Source organism: Gymnodraco acuticeps, unplaced genomic scaffold, assembly GCF_902827175.1.
Source record: "Gymnodraco acuticeps unplaced genomic scaffold, fGymAcu1.1, whole genome shotgun sequence".
NCBI lineage: Eukaryota > Metazoa > Chordata > Actinopteri > Perciformes > Bathydraconidae > Gymnodraco > Gymnodraco acuticeps.
This window is the reverse complement of record NW_022992237.1, coordinates 651,857-663,290: the sequence shown is the minus strand read 5'-3', so window position 1 is coordinate 663,290 and position 11,434 is coordinate 651,857. Positions and strand designations below refer to the sequence as shown.

Below are 11,434 nucleotides of genomic sequence, written 5' to 3'. Positions count from 1 at the left end.
TAGTTTTTGCTCTGAGGATTTCAGCATCCAAGACTATCACAATGAGGAGCTTTCTGCTCTTCCTCTCGCTCTTTACAGGTAAAATATGAATTCTGTCTGATATCAGAGACTTGATAAGAAATTAACCACTTTCCATACGTCCTGTGGTGTAGTTACTCCGTCTGTATTTCTATATGTTAACACATGTCACTCTAGGCTACTGCAGCAAACTAATACTGATACCAGTTTTCTGCTCCTCATTATGATTATTTCATTTAACAAATCAGTGCCAAATAACTTATCATTAAAGGTTTCTATGTATTTCATGTAAATACGCTGCTTAGAGCAGATTTTGTGACAGCTTGTTCGTAAAATAACACAAAAATCACTTTTGTCGGATGATATTTATGTGTAACTTAGATTGTTGACTAAATAAACATGTTAACATGTGTTTCTTTATTTGAACAAGTATTCAGACTTATTTATTGAGGTGCTATATATTTAAAATGTGGAAATCAAAGGCAGAAGTGGAAGGCACTTAGGCTTTTTTTGGCCACTGTAAATTCAGAAGAAAATAGAGTTAGGGTTTTTTAAAGAAATGACCAAACAGGTGCTGGTGATAACAAGTCAAGCCGTCTTAACTCTGGCAGCAGGGAATTATCTGTGCTGTATCTAAATGCTACAGCCTATAGTAAGTGACAATACATTTGTAGGTGCTTGTGTTGATGTAAAGGTATTTGCTAATGTATGTGAATATGACGGTATCGGACTTGTGTCTTTAAATGTTGGATGTCACTCTATCCAAATATATGCACCAACCACAGCCTGTATGACCAGCTACAGATAATTATGTGAAATGTACAGATGTCACGGACCACATAAAATAACAAAAAATCTCAAACGTTTTGATTCAATTGAATTTAATCCAGCCCTTAAACAACAGAAACAGTTTTAATCTGTACTTACTTTGTATTGGTTATTTTGGAGAAGATAACAATTACCTATTATCAAATGTATAAATGGCAAATTTTCTGAAATTCTTGGCAAATTGTTGCTTATTTAACATCCCTTAGAAACAGAGTCAAGTCTTTCTCTTTGGCTCTGTTTGTGGTCTCCACCATCTCGACAGGGAAGTATATATTAGCTTTTATCCGTCCAACAGAAGGGAAATATTCAAAAGCAGTTTAAAGCTTTAACACAAAATGATCTACTTATTGATCCCGAAAGTGTGTCCTGAGAATCTGACATATTTTTAACTCTTTTTTTGTTTTTGTTTGCTCTCTCTCTCTCTCTCTCTCTCTCTCTCTCTCTCTCCTCTCTCTCTCTCTCTCTCTCTCTCTCTCCTCTCTATCTCTCTCTCTCTCTCTCTCTCTCTCTCTCCTCTCTCTCTCTCTCTCTCTCTCTCTCTCTCTCTCTCTCTCTAGGCTGTGAGGCCTCACCTGAGTTGAAGGGATGCGACGGTGGATGGGTTAATTTTACCTGGAAATACACTGAAACAAATATAATTAATATTGATGTATTTCAGAACAAACTTTCCATCATTAAAAGTACTCAGAAAGACACGTGGGAAAACAAAGAGAGACTTTCCGTGTACCATGATGCAACAAATAAAAGTATCAGATTGGGCATCAAACAGCTTAAACGTTCAGACGCAGGGGAATACAGGTGGGAAACAAAACCTAACCAAAATTCAGAAGTGAAATTGAAAGTTGGTAAGAAATGCTGCATCTTGTTTTATTAATTTATCTTGTCCTCTGTTACTGTGTTAAATACTAACCAAACCTTCAAAGAACTAAAGTATCATGCATGTAAACGTAACATTCCTCATTCAGTCATCTATTTTTAGTCGTCATCTACAGAGCAATTTGCTATAAAGCCGACATATCACACAGATTTTAGTTGTGCTTCCATTTTTTAGTTGCAGATGAAGGGGGCTGCAAGAAACCATTTAATCAAACTGCGTACAGAACAGCTAAAACCTCCATCACGTGTGACGAAGGAAAAAAAGAGGACTCCAGATTCAACTTTTTCTGCAAAGAGAACGGTTCAATCTGTGAAGATATTTTATCAACAAAATCTGCTCTGAGGTCAAACGGGACGTTCACTCTCACAGAAACAGAGAGTGGCTTCACTGTGTCCATCAGTAATGTGTCCCCACAGCACGCTGGAGTCTACTGGTGTGGAGTGGAATCAACTGAAGGAAGTTACAGAGCTGCTCTCAGGAAAATACAACTGGAGGTTAAAGGTGAGAAACTAAATATCTGAGATTAATGATAAAGGTTTCTCTGATTATGTTGTTAAATACAGTCCATGCTGTCTGTCTGTTTCCAGCTGCTATCAAAAACTTCACTAGGTCTCCAACTATTGGACAGAATATGACATACTGGTGTCAATATCCAGAGGGTGCTCCAGTAAAGAAGTTCATCTGTAAGGGAGAAGATCCATCTAAATGTGAACATGTAGTCAGCACTGCCCAGAACACTGAGAGGTTTTCCATGATTGATGAAAAAGAGAAGAGAAACATCACCATAACAGTGAGAGGCGTAACAAAGGAAGACAGCGGGACATACTGGTGTGGAGCAGAAAGCAAGACTGAAACACAAAGCAACTCCTTCTTCAACAGATTTCTGATGACTGTTGGTGAGTTGTGTTATTTTATGTTGTGGATGTTATCTGCCCTGGTTCAGATTGTAGGAGAGTCAAGCATTGATGGCTAGCATTCAATTCAATTCAATTCAAAACCTTTATTTATCCAGGTAAAATCCCATTGAGATCAATGATCTCTTTTTCAAGGGAGACCTGCAGCAGTAGGTTCCACAAGAAGACATAAACAACAGAACAACAAAAGGACATCATACAGCAAAATGTACAGGGATTACAATTTACATATTTAACCACAAGTACAGGTACCAACAGCATCTGATTTTGTAGCATCTAACCGAGCTTTAAAAACATGTAGTGGTACAAGCTTGGTAATTTTCCATTCTTTTTGCAGACTGTTCCATGTTAGTGGAGCTGCACATCTAAAAGCTTTCTTCCCTAAGACAGTCCTAGCACTTGGCACATTTAATAAAACCACAGCATGCGATCTCAGGCAATAAGTACTTTCAATTTGCAGAGAGATCAGGGAGCAGATATAAGATGGTAGTTTATCCAACATGGCTTTGTAAATGAAAAAGTACCAGTGACTGAGCCTCCGTATAGTAAGTGATGGCATAACCGCCTTGGTATACAGGGTACAGTGATGCGTAAGTGCTTTACAATTTGTCAAACATCTCAGTGCACTGTGATACGCAGCATCTAACTTGCTCAGGTAATTGGCAGGTGCATTCATATATAACAAATCACCATAGTCCAGCACAGGTAAAAAGGTCACAGTGACTAGCCTTTTCCTGGCCTCAAGCGAGAAACAGGACTTATTTCTGTAAAAGAAACCTAGCCTAACCCTCAGCTTTTTAAGCAGGTTATTGACATGAAGTTTAAAAGTGAGACAGTCATCAAGCCAGATACCCAAGTATTTGTAACAGGTAACCACTTCAAGTTGTATTTCTTGCGTAGTTACAATATCCAAAGCAGTCTCTGGTGTATTTTTAGCTTTAGCTTTAGAAAAGAGCATTACCTTGGTTTTATCCACATTTAAAAGAAGCTTAAGCTCAGAGAGCTGAGCCTGAATAATGTTAAAAACAGCCTGTAATTTAACAACAGCCTCGTTAATCGAGGGACCTGCACAGTACATAACGGTATCGTCCGCATAAAAATGTAAGGTTGCTCCTTCGACATTTTCACCTAAACTATTAATATAGATAGAGAATAATAGCGGACCTAAAACTGAACCTTGTGGTACACCATTAGTGATGTTTAACCACTCAGAAGACAGCATTAAAACAAAGCTACAGTTTTCTTGATCACACATGTTTTTTTTTATGTGCTTTTGATCTGTTGAGTTTCACGGAAAAAACTAATTACTAGTAGAGGAAGAAATCGTTAAGGTTATGTAAAAGCAGTAATGCTCCTTTGCTCGTCCTAACCATATTATTTTATTTTTTATTTTAGATTGTTAAAATTTGAAATCAAAGCTTCATTGATAAAAAAAACAACCCACAAATATTTTTAACCAAAGATTGTTGTATACATTTTACTGACAACTTAACAAATTAAGAGTTGAACAGGCTGTAATTACACCATATCCTTTGGACTTGATCAAGAAATCAAACAAAGGCAAAAAATTCAGGTGACAAATCAGCACTGTTTTAAAAGCTCCGGCAAAAATCAGTGTTGGATTAAGAATTCACAATTGAAATATCTGAGAGCGTTAAATACAGTGTGTAATGTTTTTCTTCATTTGTAAGCTTTCATGTGTAACTTCAATGCACTTTTTTTCAGTGCAACCACCGACACCCACATTTCCTGTTTCTTCAACGACTACTGCATTTGCTGAGAGTCGTGGTAAGAGAGCCCTTTTGACATCTTAAGCCTTCTGCAGCGGGAAACTGTTTCTACATTTTTTATCTGTGAAATTCCTGCTTGATATTTTCTTTGCGTGTTTGCAGATGGCCCTCATGTCGTCATTACTGTGATCATATGTGTATCCGCGCTGCTGCTGTTTGTGCTCATGCTGATCCTGATCTACACACGTAAGCGTTTTGAAACATTCAAAAAATGTCTCACACGGTACATCACGACATCTGCATCCTGTACGCAGGGGATGACTAATGCGGCTTTCACACCAGCGCTTTTCCCTTTCTAGCTCCGAGCGGGAGCTTTTCTGGTTCAGCTCCAGTTTCCCTTTTCTGCTCCCGCTCTGTTCACACCGCCCAGAGCCCGATTGGGTGCTGCCGCTGCTGCGTCATGACGTCACCGTTTACATCGCTGATTTGCTCCCCAACGGCGTTACGGCGCTCACAACAACAACAACTGCGTCGGGTCGATGATCGTGTTGCTTTTAATCACACGAAGCCAGATTAAATTAAATAACGACTTCTCCAACCTCATACTTTTCTCCAGAGTGCCGTAGTTCATTGTTTATTAATGTGTTTCTGTGCCATTTACCGACCGCTGCAGTGTTGGCTGCTCTTCCACGGGAGTTTATTCTCCCGTTAGCTCTAAAGTATTCACTGTCCGACTCACACAAGCAGCTGATACATATCCCCAGTTCCCCTGAATGTGTGTCAGTCTGAATTGACGCTGTTTGGCATCACAACGCTGTTATGAAAGTTTCTCTGGTATAAAATGGGTGATGTTAGCATAGCAACCGAAGCTAAACTGACTACTTGCTATTGCTATCCTATTGTGGCATAAACCGTTTTCTACAGGCACATTTTACCAGCGTATTTTTATTATGATTCTACTTGTGATAGTCGGACACGACAACCTGTGCAGCCCATGTATTGATTCCATCCGATAGCTGCTATAATACAAAACAACACGTCTGCCTCTCTCCACAATGATCAATAACAGTGAACGGATGGTCAAAGTAAGGTACAAATAAACAGAATCACACGAAGCCTGGTTAGTGTTGCCTGACTTTATAAAGTGTGTTTATAAGCACTACTGCTTGTAGGCAGGCATGACAGTCGACCCATGTTCAGGGGAGGAGGGTTTAGTTTCCTGCACGCCTCGACGTAAGAGAGACGTAAGCGACGCCACCTCTTAGCTCCGAAGCTCTTGCCTCTAGACCGACAATTTTTTGGAGCTGGAAGTGAACCGGATTCCAGAGCTAAGAGCCGGCGCCGCTGCGGTGTGAACAGGAAAAACCGGCGCTTTTCAGGCTCCAGCTCCGAGCCGGAGCTGAAAAAGCGCTGGTGTGAAAGGGGCATAAGAGAGCAAAAGGAGATAACAGTCCACTTTGGAGGTTGATTTTCATTCTAGATTTCATATTTGCTCATTTCTGCTGATAGACAATCCCACTCCAGATCCAAAAATACAAAATCATCAGCAATTGTCAATTCGTAACTGAATAGGGCTTCAGAAGCGTGTTGTAAATTAGGAAGATAAAGAGTCAACTGTAGTTCAACTATCAAAATATTTGATCATTTTTCTTGTTTATGTTAACTTTGTTTTCTGCTAGGCTTCTCAAAAAATAAAAGAGATGCAGCAGCAGCGCAACACGACAGAGAGGTAAGTGTACATCCTGTGCTTTGGGGCGGCGGTGGTTCAGTTTGTAGGGGCTTGGACGTTGGACCGAGTTCACCTCCTGGGCCACTGCGAGGTGCCCCTTGAGCAAGGCACCGGACCCCTAATTACTCCCTGGCCCTGTTTCTAGAGGCTTTCTGAAGATAATCATTATTTCGAATTTGCCAAAATAATTCTAATTAATTAATTAATTTAGTTTTCACGTTTTTAGTTCAAGAGGTATAATTTGATCATTTGTTTTGAGATTAAAGTCAGAATTCTGGCTTTTTTCAAATCAGAAAACTGACTTTAATCTCAGAACAGAACAAAAAAATCACTTTCAAATATTTGTTTACATGTGGCCCTTATCCTCTTCCGTAGATATGCAGATGAAAATGTAAAGATTTAAAGTTACTCTGTGATAGTTAATTAAATCATTGGATGCACAGAGACAATCACAAAACTAATGTTTTCACTAAAGAAACTCTAATTAATTTATGTCTACAACGTTAAGCACACTTGGAATGTTTAGTGTTTATTGTTGTATTGAATCAACTTTATTTTTCATTCTTTCCTGGAAGGATTATATCTACGAGGAGATACAGGAGCGCCCCCTGAAGCCAGACTCAGGAAATGCTATAAACAAGATTTATTCCACAGCCAACTTTCCCACAAACCCCTCTGCCTCGCTGCATTACTCTACCATCAACTTTAGAAACGGCTCTGGTGAAGCTGCTGAGGTACTGATGACCAATCCCAGCTCCTCTGCATGTGAATATTCTGCTGTGAAGGACAGAGAAATACCAACCTGCTCTAATGTGAACCAGCCCTCTCCAGCAGACCCTCTCTACTCTACCGTCAACAAGACACAGCAGCAATGAGGAAAGACCAGGCAGGGAATTATAATATCTACTAAATGTTTGACCATCAGCTAATTCATGTTTGATGTTATTTACAGTGAGAACCAGATCAGACTTCAGGAATTACACACAGATATTAGGATGTTAGGACCTGAATCCTGATATTCACTCAATCATCCACTTTGTTTATTGTTGGAAATCGTGAAGAAAGGACTGGAAAATTATTTGAAAGACATTTTGTTTTTCTTTTGCAAGCAGCATCATTAGGCAACTTATATTTCATGTCAGACGTATTGATATTGTGTCAGAACAGCAGGTTTAATTGTTACAGTTGTTGAAAGTGTTATATCTCAAATGCACAAAAGAGAACTAACTTGTGAAAGTACAAGCTGCCACTTTTGTTCAACCAAACGTTATCCAACTACAAAAGCCTTAAGCTGCATTCACATGATACACCATTTGCTCCTTGCTGAACACGAGGTTGGATGCAGAGCCTTGTGGTGAAAACAGCTGGATACGTTTTTTTTCTATAGCTTATTTCCCCACTTAGCATAAGCAATCATTTTAACTTTGATCAGTGACAACTTTGAACTCTTTCCATAGAGACACAGCGACAACTTGATTTTATATTGATAATAAAAAAAGGTATACCTTTGAATCGAGTGAGCTTAATGATCCTTTAATTGATATTGCACAGTGTTTCCCCTACAGTATATACAAATAGCGGTGGCGCAGCGCCGCAGCTGAATTTTTTTTTTAGTATTTGTGTTACTGTATGTTCAATAAAGGTGTATTTTTGCTAAATCTTGAGACATTGCCACTGTATGTACTCGCAGGGCCAATTTTTGGCATAGGCGGTCGCCTAGGGCGCCAGATCTGGGAGGGTAAACATTTTTTTTGACCGTTGGCGCTCATCCTAATTTTTGGCCTTGATGTAACAACATTCATAATTAAGTAAATGTAACACCCTTTTCACCCTGGTTACACTTTTCATTTGCCCTGTACGATGGGCGCTGGAAGTGATGAAAGTGGGGGATGTTGGCTTATCAGGCGCCCGCAGCTCACAGCCAAAGTGCGAGCGTGGAAGCGAGAGAGCGAGCAAGGGAGAGAGCGAGAGAGAGGGTGCACCGGTACCGGCGCTGTTGTTATTAGAATCTGGTGCTAGCTGCACTAACGGATATAAGAAGTAGATGTTTCTACAACCAGGGTGGAGGAGAGCTCTCCTGTCAGACTGAGAGGCTCAGTGAGGTAAAGGACTCTGAGTGTTTAGATAGTTAATTGTAGTCTAAGTTATCTCAGTGGGTCTCAAACAAATATGTGTTTACAAATTATGTAAACACATATTTCCAAGGCACTCCTTTATAATTATTAGGATAAATAAAAACAGGTTTGAAATAATTCTAATGTATACTATAGGACAGCAAACCAAAAATATCGTTTAAAGTTGGAGAGATACAAAAATATGCATAAATAAATAAATGTTAACTAGGTAAAATAAGATATAAATGAACAACAAAAATAAAATAAGTTACATTTATTTGTTATTGGCTATGGTAGGTTATTGGTTATGTTCACATACTTATTTGATTATTAAAATGTAAACCGATCTTTTTCATATGGGTGTTTTAGAGTTGTACCCCCTAGATCAGGTCTCTAGTAATGGTCTGCTCAAAGTGCACCAGATTGAAGCATTTTACTTGTGTTCAAGAAAATCTTCCCGGGGGGGCATACCCCCGGGCCCCCCTAGAGGATGTGACGTTCTCCCCCCAATTAAAACATGTTCATACAATACTGAATATATTTGAAGCCATTTTGATATATTACCTATGTCAATACGTTTCTGTTTTTGTAGTGTATTTGTCTTGTGTAGAGATGTTTCATTTATTCTTTATATATAAAATCTCGCCTAAAATCTCGTCTAGGGCAGCAAATTGGCTAGAACCGGCCCTGGTACTAGGCCTCAAGAGCCTTTCTTGTGCTGGCACACACATAGAAACAAATTGGCGGGGCGCACTTCCCACGCGCACGCACTAAAAAATTCCACGCGCTCCACGCTCACATTATGCTGGGCCCACGTGCCTTAGCACCGCTGCTATGACTCCATCCTAGGGGAAACACTGTTGCAGATGTGTATATGGCACCGAACAATAGTGCTTTACTCAGAGAAGCAAAAATGAATTAATAGAACACCAAAATTAAAACACCAACAGAGAAAAATGTAACAATATTTCAGAAAAATGCAAAGAAAGCTTGGCTCCTTTGAGACTTTATAGGGGCTTTTCCAAAGTCAAAGAGCTCCTCTAGTAAAAGTAAAGGGACATTTTTTTCTCATTAGAACCTCAGGTTTGACATAATGTACGTTTTTCTGTTTGTATGTTTTTTTGGGAAAGAGGTTTGATTTAAATAAACATTCCTGATATCACATTCATTCTTCTTCAAAACAACAAAGGGAAGAACATTTCTCCTACACTCTCATCTAGTAACCTTTCTAACTCTATAGGGCTCAAACCTCATTATCTAGAACACTTCCCTAAACAACCATAACCAATATTAAAATAACACAGGGAACTACTTAGTGACATTGTTTAACTTTACATTTGCATTGTGATAAACAGTAATGCTCGGATGTTGCTTAAATTGCTTTGAAAAAGTGCAATTTTGAACCAAGTTAATTTTGATCGTGAAGTCCAGGGCTAGTGATACATTAATTAACAGTTACCAACAACAATCTGTTTGAGCACAAGCTATGGGGCTGATAGTAATAACGCTGTCAAATACAAAAACACACGGACGAGAGAAGAAAGATGAAGGAAGAAGATAGGGTACTTTTAGCTAACCCAACATATCATCACAGGAAACTCATCTGTGATCAATATCAACGCAAAGATAAAAAAAAGGTTACAGTGCAGAGAATATTCTCACTGAAGATTTCAGCATCCAAGATCATCACAATGAGGAGCTTTCTGCTGTTCCTCTCGATAATTACAGGTAAAATATGACTTCTGTCTGACTCCTGATATCAGAGACTTTCTGATTCTTGTCATGAATATTTAATTTAAGAAATCAGTTCCAAATAACCTATAATTCAAGGCTTTGATGTATTTTATTTAAATCTGCAGCTATAATAGCCGATTTTTGTGATATTCCGTTTTTTAGTTTTGGTCGTATTGCCTGGTCCGATTGTTTTGTTGTTAAACAGTTTCTTTCATCAGCTTTTCGTAAATAAAAGCTTATTTTTGGTTATCTATTCCTGCCTCACTTTTACTGCGTTTGAGTCCGACATCCGGGCCAAAGCCCCGACATAAAGTCTCTGTTCAATTGTAAGAATAAGAGGCCGTTAAATACATGTTTATAACTGATGGATATCACTCATTATTAATATATCCACAAATCAAAGCCTGTATGACCAGCTACAGATTATTATTTAATATTTTCAGACACCATGGACCGGATAGAGCCACTGAAAATCAAAAAACAAATCTAATTTAGTCCAGTGTATATCAGCCTCTAAAGAACAGGAACATAATCTGTATTAACTATAAAGAGGTTATTTGGGAGAAATCATTTACTTGTTATCATATATAAAGTTGGCAAACTTTTTAAAATTCTTACATTATAGTTGCCTATTACCCCTCCATTAAAAGGAGTAAGAAATAATGTATTATAAGAGTCTCGTATTTTATCATAGCAGTTTAAAGCTGTACCAATGTATTCAATGTATTCATTCATCCTGAAAGTGTGTCCTGAGATAGTTTGAGAATCTGACATGTTGTGAACTTTTCTCTCTACAGGCTGTGAGGCCTCTAAAGCGTGGGGATGCAGAGGTGGATGGGTTAATTTGACCTTGGATTACCATGAACCAAATGAAACATATACAAGTATTGATGTAGTTTTAGTTGGAAAGCAAATCATTCAAATCACTCAAAATGACACGTGGGAAAACAATAAACACTTTTCCGTGTACCATGATGCAACAAATAAAAGTCTTAGGGTGGGCATCAAACCGATTACATGGGATGACTATGGGTGGTATAAGTTTAAATGTAATAACGACCAACAATCTCACTCCAAAAGAGACCAAATTGTTGGAATGCACATTCGTAAGTAATGCTGCATCTTTTATCTTTTGTTACTGTGTTAAAGACTAAACACATTTTCCAATAACTAAGGTAACATGCATGCAAACTTAAAACATATGATTCCACCCTCAGTCATCTGCATAACTTTCCAGTTAGACAAAATGGAAATCAGTTTGCTATAATGCCCACACAACGGAGAGAGAAGTTTGACTTTTCTTATTTTTAGTTACAGATGAAGGCTGCCAAGGACCATTAAATCAAACTGCGTACAGAACAGCTAAAACCACCATCTCATGTGGAAAGAAAGGGATCACTCCAGACTCCAGATTCAAGTTTTTCTGCAAAGAGAACGGTCCAATCTGTGATGATATTTTATCAACAAAATCTGCTCTGAGGTCAAACGGG

At 38.6% G+C, this 11,434-nt stretch overlaps 1 protein-coding gene across 2 annotated transcripts; it reads left to right on the top strand.

Annotated features, from left to right (window-relative positions):
- Positions 1 to 7,754, top strand: si:ch211-114l13.12 (polymeric immunoglobulin receptor). Of its 2 annotated transcripts, XM_034206257.1 has the most exons (8): positions 1 to 78; positions 1,404 to 1,691; positions 1,898 to 2,224; positions 2,311 to 2,619; positions 4,363 to 4,425; positions 4,530 to 4,613; positions 6,047 to 6,096; positions 6,672 to 7,754. In XM_034206257.1, exons 1-8 carry the CDS (start codon positions 42 to 44, stop codon positions 6,969 to 6,971), a joined length of 1,458 nt encoding a protein of 485 aa, XP_034062148.1. In that variant the 5' UTR covers positions 1 to 41; the 3' UTR covers positions 6,972 to 7,754. The 2 variants fall into 2 exon arrangements, with proteins under 2 accessions (XP_034062148.1, XP_034062149.1); XM_034206258.1 differs by lacking the exon at positions 4,530 to 4,613.
- The last annotated feature ends 3,680 nt before the right edge of the window (positions 7,755 to 11,434 follow it).